This window comes from Onychostruthus taczanowskii, unplaced genomic scaffold, assembly GCF_017590055.1.
Source record: "Onychostruthus taczanowskii isolate IOZ18803 unplaced genomic scaffold, ASM1759005v1 scaffold8, whole genome shotgun sequence".
In the NCBI taxonomy this organism is placed as follows: domain Eukaryota; kingdom Metazoa; phylum Chordata; class Aves; order Passeriformes; family Passeridae; genus Onychostruthus; species Onychostruthus taczanowskii.
Window position 1 is genome coordinate 7,634,069 of NW_024505892.1, and position 16,702 is coordinate 7,650,770.

The 16,702-nt window shown below is 40.0% G+C and overlaps 1 protein-coding gene across 1 annotated transcript in view; it reads right to left on the reverse strand.

Annotated features, from left to right (window-relative positions):
- Nucleotides 1–16,702, reverse strand: part of SAMD3 (sterile alpha motif domain containing 3) — a 34,357-nt gene that overhangs the window by 3,124 nt on the left and 14,531 nt on the right. Inside the window, exon 6 of the mRNA XM_041424032.1 lies at nt 11,845–12,006. Within this exon, the coding sequence (XP_041279966.1) occupies nt 11,845–12,006 (162 nt within the window). The remainder of the gene's footprint in view (nt 1–11,844; nt 12,007–16,702) is intronic.

Here is a 16,702-nt window from a genome sequence, read left to right on the forward strand (position 1 = left end):
GAGAGGGTAGTATGGTTTCAGTTCCAGCTCTCTGAACTCACCCTCATATTCTAAGTTAGACTAAGGTCTGTTTTCATATAAAACTATACCTGTCAGCCAAGTCCCTCAAGGCCAAATTGCATATTTAAGGCTATTAATGAAATTCCTATTCCTGTGTCTGGTTTGTCTCATTGTGGTTTATTGGAAATGAGTAGTCAGCTCTAACGACAACTCAGTATTTAGCAATATTAACTCTGTATTACCAAGGGAATTTTTAGTATTTTCCTCTTACCCATACACGTCCTAAAAGCAGGACAACTAACTTTCACATTTATGCAGCTGGAATTTTTACCCCCAAGGAGACCAGCTGAACTAAAAAACCTCTTATTGAAAACCATTATTTGAGCAGTTTGGCTGTTAGTGTTTTCAAAAAGTATTTTTTGTACGTGAGGATAGTTAACAACCTTCCTCAAAATTATTGCTATTGTCCCTGATGTAATTCCAAAGCCAGTAATTACTAAGAGGGGTGGCTATCCAAAGCAGTACACCAGCTGGAGTAGCCTGAGTGTGTGTAGCTTACCCATCAGTGGGCACAGTGAATTTGCTCACTGAAACAAGCTGAGGGACATAGAGAAGCACAGTTGGTACAGCTCCCATCCTCAGGCTGCGTTGCCTCTGGCTTTTCCTGTCTGTATTGTCACTGATGTAGCTCTGACTACACATATGGGCAGCCTGTGGGTCAATGCCAGAGGGAGCTGAGACACTCCATAATGTCTCCCAGAACATTTCCGACACAGAGCTGTGAAACACAAAACATCCCAAACCACTTTGCAGTACTCTGCATATGCAATTAAACTTTCCATTTTAATTAATATCCTTCTTTAAGATCATGCATGTGATATTCCAAGAATAGTTGCACAAAGTACACAGTGACAAACCTGCCTCTCTCCTAGTATATATCCATAGATACCAATAGCCATTGGCATCACAGATGAAAATAAGATCTGCATGCAGGACAGATCCTAACGTGACCCCTGCACGGCTCCCTGGCCCTTGCTAGGGTTTCGTACTATCACAGTCTGCACTCTTTCTAATAGGGGATTTCAGTCTTCATTGTACTACAAGAGTAGTGTTTATTTGTGACCAGCTTGCATAGGCATTCCTAGCTTCTTCCTCAGAGCACAGGAGCAGAGGTGGGGAGATGAGTTTGTGCCATACCCTCCCCTACCTGCCTGGGAGAGGTGTTGGGAAAAAGTATAAATGATAAATATATGATGAGTTCGTCAAGATTTCACTACATTGGGGTTTGTGGCCTCTCAAAGTTTATATTTAATAGCCTCCAGTCTTTATAGTTACACAGCCTTCAGTAGACTTTTTTTTTTCTCCTTCAATTATTTCTCCCAGTCACTTTTCCAACTCTCATAAAATCATACCTTCCACAAAATCCTGCCTTAAATGTGGCAGTTTAACTATACACTGTCAGAGGAAATGCATTTATTTGTTTTTCTCCTCCTACTTCTGCTTCCTAATTATCATACTGGATTCAAAACCTATTCACCAACTCAATGCCACTATAGTTTTACAGATATGTCATATTCTGTCCTCAGCCATCTCTTTTCCAGCCGAGACCATCCTAAGCTATTTAATCATTCCACATATGAAAGCTTGTCCACACTTTCAATTGCCCTTATTACTGTCTTTGCAAATTTTCTAATTTCACTGTAGTTTTTATGAAATTGGGGCAGTATAACTTAAAGTACTTTTTGAGATGTACTGGGATACCACAGGGGCATACAGTGGAAGAATGCATTGTCTTTTGTTCCTTTCTTAAATAATTCTGTGTAATCAACTTTTTGGGTGGTTTTTTTTGGTTTTTTGGGGTTTTTTTTGACTGCTGCTTAGCATTGTGCCAGATATTGTTTGGCCTAGTATAAAAATAGCATTTGTGAATGGTACTAATGAGCTCAGAGCCCATCACTATAAGTGTTGTTAGGACTGGGTTTTCTCCTTGTGCCTTATTTTCCATCTATGAACTGAAATTCAGAACTGAATTTAATCTGCTGGGGTTTTTCCCCCTGGAATGGGGTCCTTCTGCAATTCTTCAATCTTTGTCTTTAGTATCCTTGGTAGCATCACAAAAGGTAATCTGCCAACTAGTCTGCTTTTCCCATGTCATTCAGAAATATATTGAACTGCTTAAACTAAGCATTCATAATCTTTTCCACTGTAAACCCCAACCATTTCTGCATAGCCTTGTTTGTTCTATCTTTTAACTGTTTATCCATTCAAGGACCTTCCTGTTTATCCCCTCAGATTATATCCTCTAAGAGCCTTTGAAAGGCATGTGCTAAAATCTCTTCTGAATTTAAAGTAAACTATATCAGCTGGAATGCCTCTGTCGTCAGGGTTATTGAATACTTCAAAGAACTAAGGAATTTGGGAAGAATTAGGTCTGTTTACCAAAACTTTGTTGATTCCTTCCTAATGTGTTAATCTCTTGGGTCTGCATTACAGTTCTTGCCAACTTGGCCAGCAAAGACACAAGATTTCTTGGTCCATATGTTCTCTAGCTCTCTCCTAAAACTCTAGAAACTGGCATCAAATTAGTTGCCTCCAATTATCTAATATGAGAAAAATTGTACATCACAATTTAAAAATTACCTGTTTTATCCTTGGACACCACTAAAAATTTTGTGCAAGTACTTGATCCTGGAAATGTGTTACTGCTCATTTTAGTGAATTATTCTGTCCCCTTTACTGACATGCCAGTCTTGAGAGAGATGCCCTGGAGAATGCCAGTGAAGAATGGTCCCAGTAATGTGATCATCTGAACTCACCTACTGAGAATCCTTGCAAAATCTATCTCGTTTTTCTGGTATGGCTTTATATTCTGACAGCCATCCTGTACCTAGGGAATGCACCTTGAGCACTCCTGTCCCTTAGCAGCATCAGGCTTCCGGCATCTCACCCTGGTTGAGAAAGCCTTTATAACCAGTGCAGAAAAGGCAGAAAGCCACAAAAAAGAATTCTGTGTAAATATCCATCAGATCACTCAGAGTCATCAGAGTTTTGCTTTGCTGCTGGTGTGTCATCTCTGCAAGCTTCCTGCATCAGCCTTTGATGGTTTCTGGTACGTAATTTAAATTGGTTACTACTATGAACACCATCCTAGTATTGACATATTCCCAACTGGGCCATTCAGCTATTCCTTAACCTGCTAAATTGCCCTAAGCTGGACAGGCTGTCCCTTGCTTCACTGTGACCAGTGCACAAAACCAAGGGATGACCCATTCTTGTCAGTCTCAAGATAGCCATGCTTTCTCACACACACAAACTTGGGCAGTTCTTAGGGCTTTTAAAATTACATTTATGTTTTTATGCTGTGCAAGAGCTAGCTTGAAGTCTCTGACTCCAAACAGTTCTTTCACTACTGGTTTCTTCTGTGGGTCTGCTTTCAGGCCTCCTGCCCATAAAGCAGGAACTTCTTCAGCCAGCTGATGTGGAACATGGTGGCTTATTCCCCAAGGGCCTGTCACCTTCAGTGTCTTACTTGCAGAGACAAGAAAGCAAAACAACTCAAGCCAGTGTGCAGCAACCACAGACTGACTGACTGGGTTGCTTAGAAACAAACACGAGAAGAAGCTGTGACCTTTACGCCAGCTTCTCTCCAGCCCCCTTGTCAAGGCAAACACTGCTTGATTTGATGGACTTTCCCTGTGGTCAGCTCTGTATTTGAAAGCTAGTTTAGCTGATGGTATTATTAATTAGCTAAAGAACATGTGACATTTTCATCAGTGGCAATGGCAAGCTACCAATAGAAATATGGCAGCAGTATAAGGAAGAATTGCTGTCATAGCTATTTATTAGGGGGCAGAAATAGCAATGGAAGGCCAAACTTTGTAGTGTAAATCATCTATTACCTTGGAGTAATACAAGCAGAAGTCAGTGTAAGAATTGGTTGCTTTGTTTTTGTTCATCCTGCTTAAAGCAATCACTATCTGTAATCTTTCCAACTTCTTTGATTGTAAATAAGTTGGCTTTTTAGGTAAGTGGAGAGGAAGATTTCTTTGGTGGAAATAAATTATCTCAGTGGGATGCCCGTTTGATTGCAGAATAATTCCAAGTGTCATTTAAAATATTTTATAGCTAACTAACATTGCAGGAGGAATCTGGGTTTTGGAAACTGGTTACTGAACTGGCTTATCAGCCCACCAATTCCTTATTTAGGGAAGACTCTAGATCCTCTCCACTCCAACCATCACAGTGAGAAAGACAGTTACAGCACAGTAATATTCCCGTAAAATTTGACATAAGGTTAAAGCTCAGTTATTTTGATAATGTGCAAAACCAATCCTATCTAGACCAAAGCTGGGATTTCTTGTCTCAATGTCTGAAGAAGCCACAGCTAACAGTACAGCATGTATACCAGACAGAACTAAAAAAATAGCCTCATTGAATGAGGAATCTTTACTTCTTGAGGTCACCTGACCCCTCTGGCCTGATTTTCAGTTGTGTCACCAGTAACATCCATTTCAGCTGCATGCTTAGTTTATAATGTAAAGGTGTTTTTCACCTTTCTTTTTAAACAATAACATATTGATCTAAAAAAAAAAATATTTCTGGAACAAACAAGAATTTCAGTGTCTTTAAATAAGAAGCTGTCTTATCATCACAAGCTCATGAGAAGTGCAGCAGAACAAAGAAAAAGGCAAAAGGATGTGGAAAGTAAGTTAATGAAGTAAGCAGACTAAGCAGAGGTACTCATTCTGTTGTATTCACACTCAAAGGGTGACAGCAGCAGGGAGGCCATCCCTAGTGCCCATGCCCACAAACAATCTTGACTTCTTGGCATCTTAGGTATCTGTGACTGAAGACACCAAGTCTGGGAGGCACACAGGTTGTAAGGTTCTTTGCCTACACTCCAGAGGCCTTTTGACTGTGACTCCCCACCTGCTATTCATGGTTCTACCTGGAACCATATACAAGCAGATTGTGTTAAGCTCACATTAAAGCAAGAAAACATACAAAAAATGACTAGACTCCAAATTCCTAAATCCTCCCATCTCCTGAAGCAAGAGGATAGTCATTTGATTGGAGGCAGATTTCTAAATAAAGGCCTGATTCCTAAATGTCCTTTTGATGGATCTTTATTCTTCCCAAGCTACAAGATTGTATTAGCACCTTCTTGTAAAAAAGCCCCAGCTAGCAGGGCACTTTTATGAAACAGTGTCACAGCCAAGGCAGTGAAACTGCTACATCAGTTTGTGAGGCGGGAGGAAGCAATTCTTATGCCTGATGTGATCTCCAAGGTCTAAGCTTTCAGATGCTGTTGAAAGCCAGCATCATAAATCGTAAAGGACATGAATGTTAACATCAAACATGACTGCCTAATCAAAGGGTGATGAAAGCGCCTCTGGTGTGGACAGCAGACAACTCTTTGCTCTTTACATGGGTTTAGACCAATTCCTGAATGGTAAATGTGGCCTCATTGTTGCCAAGGACAAAGACAGAGATGTCTTTTTTGATGAATGCCAACAGGACCTACTGGCTCCTCAGTCTGAGAGTGAATTCAAATAGGAGCAGGGGAGTTAAAGAGGTATATATGAGGACATTACTGCATGCTGTCCATCTGCTCACTGCCAGCCCATGATCCAAGTTCTTCACCTGGGATGCTCTGGGAATATTTCTTTGAGAAATCTCCTTTGTATGGAGATTAATCTGCTTGCTGGAAAGCATTGTAAAAAAACATGTGATGGTAATGAGAACCGTCTCCTGGAAGAGCAGTGTTGTGCAGACAGGTTCAGTGGCATCAACACTGAATGGGAAGTCCTTTTACACCATACATTAGGACTGGGATGCTGATGGGTAGTAGTATTGGTACAGCCTCTGTCTTTCATTATTATTGCTCTTGTCAGCTCCCAGAAGCTGCTAATAATATTTTCTTTGAAAAACACATTTTGAATTTTCCTTGCTAGATGCCAATGCATATTCCAAGTCATGTTATTGCTAAGAGCACTGATGCTGCTAGCACTTCTTGATTGCTGGGTCTACCTGCATTAGTTAGCATCAACACTCAAGGTACTCACACAAGAAAGCCTGACGACAGCTAGGACCCTTGTTTGGAATAATCTTTTCCATTAATTGGCTTTTATAACTTCTTCAGGGTGAGAAGCAGCTTTCACAGTTACTTAAGCGAGCATAATCTCCGTGTCTTGATATTTGAATACTGAAAAGTGGGTCTTGCTATTTTGGAGCTCATACAGACAAAAGGCATCATAAAAGCACAGTGTATAGAACAGTTTTTGCTACCACTGTTGTAAGGGACAGCACTTTTTTTCAGTAATAACAATCAGGGTCATTGGAATGACATTTGCTATGATGAACATTGGGCAGTTTTATATCAGGAGTGATCAAAACAGGCAATGAGAGACAGTGAAGGTCTGCTCAAAAAAAACCCCCCAAACACTGGAGACTGATCTGGAACAAGTATGAATCTAAAAAGGCAGGCTGTAAACTGGGCACTGCTCAAGCCCATCTTCTCATCCTGGATGGTGGAAGAGAATTGAGAAGACATCAAAACCATGCCCTACCTCTTACATCCAAACACTGCACACAAAGACAGGTGAAACAGCACGGACAGGCTGCTTTCAAGCAAAATGAGTCTGTAACCATCAGCAGGATCCACACTGACTTGTACTCCAATGAGATGTTTAATTAAGGCAGGCTTTGCTTTAATTACACATAATTGCCCTTTTGAGCCAGGCAGGCAACTTCGAACTAGATTTACTTGCCAGTGCTAACCAAAAACTTTCAAAGTCAAGTAAGCCAGCCTATTTCTGACCACAACAACTGTTTTATGATTTTGTAAGCTGCATAAGCAAAATGAGAGAAATCTGTTTTCCTCTACCAAGGGACAACCTGTGCTTGACAATTTAACTCACAGATCAATGAAGATACTGGCTGATACAAATAAGAAGGTGAAGTGCAAGATGTACGCCAGGGATTTGTGTTTAAAGCTTTTGCTTTGACTTAAAAACATTTTAAAATATTAACTAAGCAACACCACACGCTCAAAATTTGATGTACGCACATCAAAGTTTTAGTGGAAAGATCACATTATAACAGCTCAGTACAGCCACCGAATGATCATTTATGTATGCATGCTCACATTCTGGTTGTGCAAACATTCAAATGCTTAATTTGGAGACCACTAGTCTTAGAGGGAAAGGTGCTATCACCCCTGTTTCATTTGTGTATGGCATTCTCAGTATAGATGGCACCTAATGCTGCCAATAGTGCCATAAGATTGAGCCAAGAGAACTTCAGCATCTCGTACACAAGCTGTTCATCCTCTGAGAATTTTACAGACATTTAGCTCTCTTTTCCCCTTGCTGTTGCCTTATTTTTTTCATTTCTCCCTTTTTCTCCAGCCGCCATTTTCCAAATCCTCTTCTTTCTAGAGCCCTTGAAATCTTGTTTCAAGTTTCTGACTCCTGCAGTGGTGTAAGATCATTAACAAACATGATGTTAGTTATCACCTCAAAGAAAGGCATATCCCTAGGAAATGTCTACCTTGTCTAATTTACCTAAACTGAGATAAAAGAGACTCCATCTCAGGGTAGACTTCAGTCAGTCCTGATTCCTCCTTTAATCAGAAAGGACAGTTTCCAGATAAAACCAACAGGGTAAATTTCACCATTTTTGTACTGCATGATACCACCAAAGCAAGCATAAATGGTGCTCCTCCTGGGTCAGGGGTCTTCTCTGCTTTTCGTTTAGTCCTCTTGGCACAGAATTTGCACATTCACGAGTTTCAAAATGCCTGCTTATCTTCCCTGTACAGGAATATCAATTGATGTCCAACTTTCTAAGTTTCTGCAGAATCCTTCTGCTTCTCCCAGTCAAAGTTCTCCTCAAAGCATTTCTTGTCTCTATCCCACTAACACAGAAAGAAGATGGTGTGCTGGTGCCCCCTTTATAAATTGTTTTCATTTTGTTATTCTTGGCTCTGATGGGTGTGGCAAATACTCCTATTTATCTGCAAATATCTACTACTATCATAGCTGACATCTTGTCAGAGCCTATTTTTTCTTTTCACACCTAACTCCAAATTTATTTGCATGACAGCTTCAGAGAAACCTTGATGACCTCACAAACAGGCTGTCATAAGATGTAAGACAGCAGAGGCTTTAGAAGAGGGACTGCACTCTCTCTCCATTTTTGTTTAATACCAAGAACTACGAGCAGTCTTCTAGCCTGTTATATTCCCTTACATTTCAGGAAGCTTAAGATACCTTTGGGTAGTTCCTTTGCTGAGATATTTTCTTATTTAATGTCTGGGATGGATTGAAGGAGCTTAATCCAGCTGCATAGATACAGCTATTTAGTGGCATTTGAGATATCATAAGGGTATCCCAGAAGCCTCTGGGAGTCGCAGAATATGATACTGGACCTATGGGGAAAACACACCTTTCTGAATTGGTAGGTTCAGTCATGCAGGATAGCTGGGGGATTTTTCATTTCTGTATTCAGCTAACTGAGTTGATTGTGAAGTCACACATTCCATGAGCAGCACCGCTTGAGACTGGCAAGATTTCCAAACTGAAAATTCTGAAAGGCAGAATTTGCTCTTTGGTCACTACCCCTGGGAAAACTAAAATAGTGTTTGAGCCATAAACCCTCAAGGCATGCAAGCCAATCATCATTCCTTCTCCATCACCTTTTGCCTTCTGACAATCCTTTGGCCATGGACCAGGAAGGTCCTGTCTTTCTGTTTCTTCTGGCTCCCCCAAGTCTAGGGCCCTTCCTATTGCAACTGGCAAGAGGTGGTTTCCCTCATAGCCTGAAAGACCATAAATCAAACAAGTCCTTAGGGCAGAGGAATGGGGGGTTGATGCTAAAAAAATAATGAGACCAGTCAGAACAAGCCACTGAATGGCTCGGTTAGGAGTAATCCCACCCTTGCTGCAGACGGGAGACTGGCTTGCTTTTCTTATGTATTTTAACAGTGTGATCACCCTTGTCATGGAAAATACCTTCCATATGCAGCAGATGAAGGTCATTATCATTACAAAACACTCTCCCCTGGATTACTGCAGCTCCGAGATATTTGCCTGACTGTGGAAAATGACTTAGAAGGATTCTCACACCACAGCCATAAAATTTGTTGTTTATGGAGGCTTTCCTGATAAAACTCTGAATATCCCTCCCGACACAGAGGCTCAAATTAATGTCTGTCAGGCACAGTCCAAGCTTCATTCCCTGGTAGTGCAACCTGATGGATATTTGTAGGGAGCATAATTCAAATAAAAATCTCCTTTACTGACAGACACCTCTAGCATGGGTTTATGTCTTTCTTACCATCATCCTACTGCCCTGCACTTGCTCAAGACCTTTCACATGATGCTAGTCACTAGAAAAAAAAAGTAGCTACTCTTCAATCTTGTTTGAATATAATGCTCTGTAATGAGGAACACATTAGCAGATGTTTTAAAGAAACTGGAGGAGAAAGACAGATGCTGCAGCTGGAAGCAATGCCCTGCATGGGAGCGTACCCTGCCGAGTATGCTCGAGCTGCTTTTGAAGGAAGAATGCCTGGCTGCAAGGTAAAGGGGCTCGGGCAGTCCAAGGGGCAGACATCATCTGGCTCAAAACATCACAGGAAGATTGTCCTGGCAAGCAGCTGGATTTTCACATGAAGTAGTAAAAAGACTGGTTAAGGGTTTTATTAGTAGTAATAACTTTATTACTCTTCTCATAGAAACACAAATGCCAGGTATAACAGTGAGACATTTCCTATCAGTATCTTTTCATGCCATTAACAATCCAAGACTATACTGACACAAAGCACACATGACAGGCTGACAGCTTATGACTGCTCAGAAACTAAAGCTGGATACAAAGTCAGCCGTGTGACTGGTAAGTAGGTCATCTGCTGGGAACAGATGTGCTCCCTCATCTGCACAGCCCTGCCAGTCGGCTTTGACCTGTAATGCCCTAAATGTCCTACTCTGCCTAGCTAAAGGAGAGTGTGGTGGCCCAAAGGGACTAAGAATCCTTCACTAACTATTCTCCAAAGGTCTCCTTGACCTCAAATTTATTTTCCCCCATTTTACCTCATTTAATTTTGATGTGTTGGCTTCTAGTTCACACAAGTCTGATTCATTCTTCCAGTCTTGGAAAAGGGAAGAAGACAAGGGGATCTGGCTAACAATAATTTGAATACAATTTGGGTTTGCCTGTGGTATTGGCTTCTAGATAAAATATTTGTTTTTTGAGACTAAGACACTTTAACAGTTTATATTTTTTGTAATCAGTGCAAAGGATTGGCAGGAAAGTGCCTTTACGTGTGTTCCTAAACGTACAGAATGAAAATCCCCACTGCTTTTGTTAAAAATAATATTAAACAGTTTGTTCCATTTTGCAGATATGTAGTGACATAATTTAGGATCTCAGAGTCATACATTGCTGCTTTCAATGTAGAAACACATTTAAAACTAACTTTTGATTCCCTCAAAATTATGGAATACATTCTTAATCCTTAATAGGGCCCACAAGTGTTGATTCTTGCATTTATATTTCTATTTTATTTATATATATATATATATATATGTTTTCAGGATACAGGGAAAATGAGAGAGAGAGAGAAAGAAAGGAAAGTTGTTTAGGGATATTCAACATCCTCTTACCACCTTTAAGTTTAACCCTTAATTTTCTTACAACATTCAGGCCTTTAGAGGAGATGAAATATTTGTCTTTAATTTCTAAAGCAAACAAGGGTGACCAGTGATGGCCTCGGGCAATGCAATTAAAGAGAGTGGTGATTCCTGGTCTGCAGAAGCACAGCACAATGCACCCTCTCTACAGATAAAGGAAGTTTAGCATGCAGTCCCTACAGGTTCACTACAAAGCCCTTCTCAATGAGCTCATAAGACAGAGAAGATCCACATGCGCCCTTTCCAAGCTTTAGCAGATAAAGGATGGTTAACTCTTAACATGCACACAAAACCAGGAGCTTGTAATTTCTCCTTTACTGGATGTGAGACTGTTAACTGTTTTGTACCAAAGTCACAGGTTTCTTAAGTCACACATGCTGCAAATTCTTCAACTAAAGCAGGCAAGAAGGAGTGTGTTTATTCCTGAACATATTAATCCAAAGGGAATAAACAGGAATTACTGACATTTCTAAAAACCAATGCAAACATGTATTTGCATTTTGTATAGGAAACTAAAGCCACCTTCAATCACAAGGGCAATATATGCAGAAATGCATCCAATAAACCACTCTTGTTCCCTAAATACAGGGTCTGGTAAACAGCAGGATGAACATGGATAAACTAAAGATAAATATCTACTTATGTATCCTCTTTATCACATTTGTCCAATTGTTTAAATTTTACCATGTTTTAATTGCAGCACAAAGAGGTGTGTGCAGTATTGGCAAACCTGGAACCTTAATGAACTTATGAAAGTGTATAAATTAGTATGCTTCAGACACTTAGTGGACAGTGATGACTCTCTGAATTCTCCAACTAAAGAAATACACAGCAACGGCACGCATAGATTTGTAAACATGCCTATGTATATCACACATCTACACAAACAGATTTTATAGAAAAAATGTGACAGTAGGATTTTTGCTACTAGCTCAAATAGCTCTTTGCATTCTTGCAAGGCATCCAGTATCAGGTTTAGCTCCGTTGTTGATACCTAAAAAAGTCAAGGATCTAGCAATATGACAAGCTCTATACAAAATGAGTCTAAATGGGATGAGATCAGTTCTCCCCTTTACTGGCTGGTAGCCTTATTGTCAACAGAGGAGCTGAAAGACTGAACTCAGTCAAGCACCAAAAACCTTACCTCTACCTGCCTCTGGACATCATCAAGAGTATTTTCAGCAAAAGAAGATTTTCTGCTCTGTCCTCTCCTGTGGCCAAACTTGCATTTGTTCCTCAGGACTTGCTCATCATCTTCAATGGGTCTCCTCACATATTTGAAACGATCTTTAAGGGCCCGTTTCCACAGCAACTATATAGGGGGAAAAGCATAGTCATCACAAGTATCTGTCAAGAATTTGCCCCAGCCTAAAGCAGGTCAGTTGTTTGGTGTTTTTTTAAGTAACCTTACAAAAAAGTGTTTGCCATTAAGCAGAAAAAGGCTCATAGGGCAGCCCCACCGTTGGCTTCAGGATGGAAGGAAACAAAAGCACCTGTGGTAAACGCCTCTACCAAGAGCTGGGCTAATGCACTGCTGTGGCTTACTGAGGATAACAGTACTTGAATCTAAGGGTTACATCGACCCTAGGCTACCAGCAAAACTGCACTGCTGTCCCTTCCTCAGCTCTTACTTTATGCTCCATTCATGACACTGGGTTGTGAAACTACATAGTAAAGCAGAACAGCTCAGATACATCAGAAACTGCTGTGGGGTTTGAGGAGTGGAGTTTGGTGATTTGTTTTTGGGTTTTTTTTTAGTTTAGCGTATTATTTTTCCTTTGCCTCTGGCAGTATCTGGTTGCACAGTTTTATGATTATTGTGTCTAACAGCAGGGAGTGGGAAAGACAGAGTGTGGCACTACCTTTTGCTTGGAGCCTACAGTTATACTGGATCAAGTACATTTTTAAACTGAACTCAAAACTGCTGAATTAAGAGAATCATTTAAGTAGGTCCTAGCATTTGTAAGACATCTCAAGGTATGTAAAGTGCAACTTAAAGGCATTTCTGCATTGCAAGCAGAGGCAGGTCCTGTTTAATGCAGCCATTCATCATTTCTTGGCAGTCAAAGGTAGAGCTTAAGTGGCCCCAGCGCTTCTGTCACGCTTGTGTATTTCTTTATTCACTTATTGAAAAGTCACTGCTGAAAGTTGTATGGACAGCAACTTCCTCGTGCATCCTTTAGGCCCAATGACCATTTGCCTGTGGCCCAAAGCTGGATGTCCCATGGCAGGAGCTAGCCATGCTGTGCCATTGACACCCTGGGAAGCAATTTCTAAGGAAAGTTCAACACATCTGCAGGCACAACCTGCAGTTTTTTTGTCATTACTCAAAATCACTTGCATATTCCAGTTTCTAGGGAGTATTCAAGAGTCAGAGGAAAAAAAATCAGTCGGAAAAGTGACTGCAAATGAAAGGATGTGGAGAGATTCAAATATCTCTTACTTCATTTTCTAAAACTGACTCCAATATTACCCTCACTTAATACTATACTCAAACCTGTACCAACTGACATGCTAAAACACTATATAAACAGAAGAATGATTACCCTAAATTTCTTTCCAAAGTGGTGTCATTTATTAGTCAAGGTTACATGATATGAAAGGTTAACTTGGTGTAAACCAGATTTCAGTAGAAGTAGACTAAGCAGTATAGTATCTCTTTGCAGTGAGTCAGACATGCTTGCCTTTCTCACTCACAGGATACAGATGAGAGGGTTTCTCAAGAGATGGTGGTGAAGGCAGTGTGACCTTGCATTTCTCCTGCCAAGCCTATTGCTCCCACTCCCCAGGTTCTAGCTGACCTACAGGCCCTCAATCCTAAAAGCAAGACCTCCATAAATGGTGAAAAATTAGAATGGAAGAGCTATAAGACTACAGCCACTGTGGTCTCTACTTCAGCTCTTCTTGAGCAGCCCTGGGCCTTCCAGGGCAGGAGTGCCCTTCCCAGGGAGACACTCTCTGCCACTCACCGATGTGCCCTTACCGAAGTATCTTTTCCCAGCCAGTCACAGTTCATCACCCAAGAACTGGAAAGCAAGCAAGTCCATCTGCATTTCTAGTATGCAAACTTCAGGCCTAGGGTTCTGTCAGAACAGAAGTCACATCAGCACTAACGAAAAGATAATGAACAAAAATAGAGCACAGCTGCTCACCCAGTCTTCTCACAAGGCACAGTCACTGCCTCAAGATGAGTATTACACCTCAGTACCATTTTCAGAAGCAGTAAGGTGACTACATGCCTTGAAAATCCCACTTGTTGTTCACCTGAACCATTAAAGTCCCTAAATACATTTATTGTTCTGGCCTTATGCATTTTGATGCAAATACCTCATCATTATAAGCCTAGCAAAATTTATGCCTGACTTGCTATTTTAAGGCTTCTAAGAAAAGCAAACAAAAACCTTAGTTTAATGCTTCTTTGAAGTGTTTAACACATGTTATAATATTTTAAAACATGATCACCCCAGAATATATTAGCAGCTGACAATTTCAGCATCTTCACATACTTTCTTTCTTTTTAAAATCTTTGTTTGGCTAGAAGATATTTTTGCTTATTTTTTCACATGAAAGAATATGCTGACACCTATACAAGGCTTTAAATATCCCACAAAGTTCAAAACTTTCAGCTGTTTCATTCTCCAGTCCCCCCAACAAATTAAGGATTTTGATTAAACCTATTTCTATAATAGGATTGTCATAAACTTAGACAAGTCCCCTCTCACATACTACTTCCAGAAAGAGACTGCAGGCACATACATTTATGTGATTTCCCTTGTGGGTAATGCATGCTCTAAAAAGGATGCTTCTGTTACCATTTTGGAACCAACAATTTCATTTTCTTATAGTTTTCCTGCTCTCCCCAGCTTCCCCCAAACACCACCCTGGGAACGTTTACCTTCCTGGTAAAGGAGTAGGAGGATTAGCCTGTGTCTATCTGACATAGGAGGGAAAGGATTACACACAGATTAAAATCAGTAATTTACTAGCAAATCATCACTTTGCGTGCAGCAGTTACATAAATCAGTCATGCCAACATCCTGGGTTTCACAGGCACCACTCACAGGCAGCCATGAGCTCAAGGGAGCTGCTTATGCAAAGCCTACCCAAAAGGGCAAGTGGTGTGGAGCAGAGAGCCCTGTCTCTCCCTTCCTCGTGTCATGTTTTCTTGGAACCATATGATTTTCAAAAGGTTGAAATGAAATGGAATAAGGGAAATGATTCTTTTCAAATTGTCGGGTTTAAGCCTTGCAAAATGGACAAGCATAGACAGGTAGAACATTCTGCAAGTTTTCAAGAAACAGTGTCAGGCCAATTTGCTTTTGACTGCTGTGTTTATGACCTTCACTTTTTCTATACAAGCTATTTGTCTGTGACTTACAAATGCTGTACTGGTTACAATATACATCACAGATCTAACGAACTATTCAATATAAACTGTTCCATGATTAAATGAAGAATTTTTTTTTTAAATGTCATATGTTAGTTTAGGATAGCATAAGTAGAAGGAAATGCCATGGGAAAATTTCCTTATGCAGTCACTTTAAAGCACTTATAAAAAGTTAATCTTAGAATTAATTTCATTCCAGGTACCCCACTCCATAAACGAGTTTTACTATTAGTAGAAATTTTTTTCTAAATCATTATTTAGAACATTAGATAATTCTTAATCCCTGCTTCTAGACTGACTTCATAAATAACATTGTTTTAAAATTCATAGTACATAAGTGGCTTATTCATTACTTTATTTGCAAAGGAATTTATTTAGGGTCATAATCATTGTCCTGAATATATTGAATTAGATATCCTTTGAAAAAGGACTGATGGCACAGAAGCATATTTTTCACACTGCAAAATTAAATAAGAAAAATTTTAACCAAGAAAACAGAATTGTGAATAATAAATCGTGAAACCACAAGCTTTTAATGACCTCTCACTGCAACAGTATGAGATTGAAAATATTAGACTATAGTTCTACATAACACACACATTGTTTAAATTATTTGTTTAAAATAATTTGGAGGTGTAAGTAAGTATTTTGGAAAACAAAACTCCAGTATTTGGAAAAGAAAACCCCACAAACAAACCCCACCAAAAAAAAAAAAAAAAAAAAAAGGAATTTTCAAAGTTTTGCAAGTAATTTTTTTTCCTGTCATGAAAATTCTGGTGGTAATTTAGGTGCTCTTATGTTTGGTTTTTGTTGTTATTCCTCTATGTTTGCCAGAAATCTTACCCTTCTCCACTTGCTCATTTCACTTCATTTCTGCAAAAATGTTGCAATAAAAGTGCTGACATTTACAGTTCAAAGCTTCTCCATCCATGCACATCAATAACATCAAGTTCCTTACATTCTGATTTTCTGCGCTTGGCCAGAAGAAAATGTTAATTCTGGAATCCCAAAATCCCTCACGGGATGTGTTTTCCCTTTCCTCATCCAGGAAGCCCAGCTGCCTGCCCCTGCCCAGGCACACAGGCATGCACACTGGCCAGGGAGGAGCCCAGAGTTTCTGCTGCACCCTTCCAGCAGCCAACACACATCCATTTCTGCTGAAGGGCTTTAAACTGCAAGACTTGTGAGTTAAAGTTGAAATTACACCCACCACTGGCAGACCTTCTCAGGACATCTCTTTAAGAACTACCGCAGCCTTCTGCAGAGCCCAGCAAATGCTGTGGCTTCTCAGCCACACCAGAAGCTGAGAAACTGCTTTCCTTTTAAGCATAACTTTAGAGTTAAAATGAATCTAGGAACTGAGACATAGCACAGCAATACATAGCAAGCAGTAAATGAATGTCATTAACAATACAGTGGTATAGAGCATTTCACATGGCAGAAAGGATAACACTCAACAGCAGAAGTGAGCTCCAGCACACCACAGGGAACACAAAACTTCATACTCCAAACTGCAGCCAGCCCTTTTGGTTTCTAAATGCAACAAGTTATAATAACAACAAGTTATAATTTCTTTTCAAAGTTGTAGGAAAAATAAGTCCAATAACTGAAAACAGTTGTT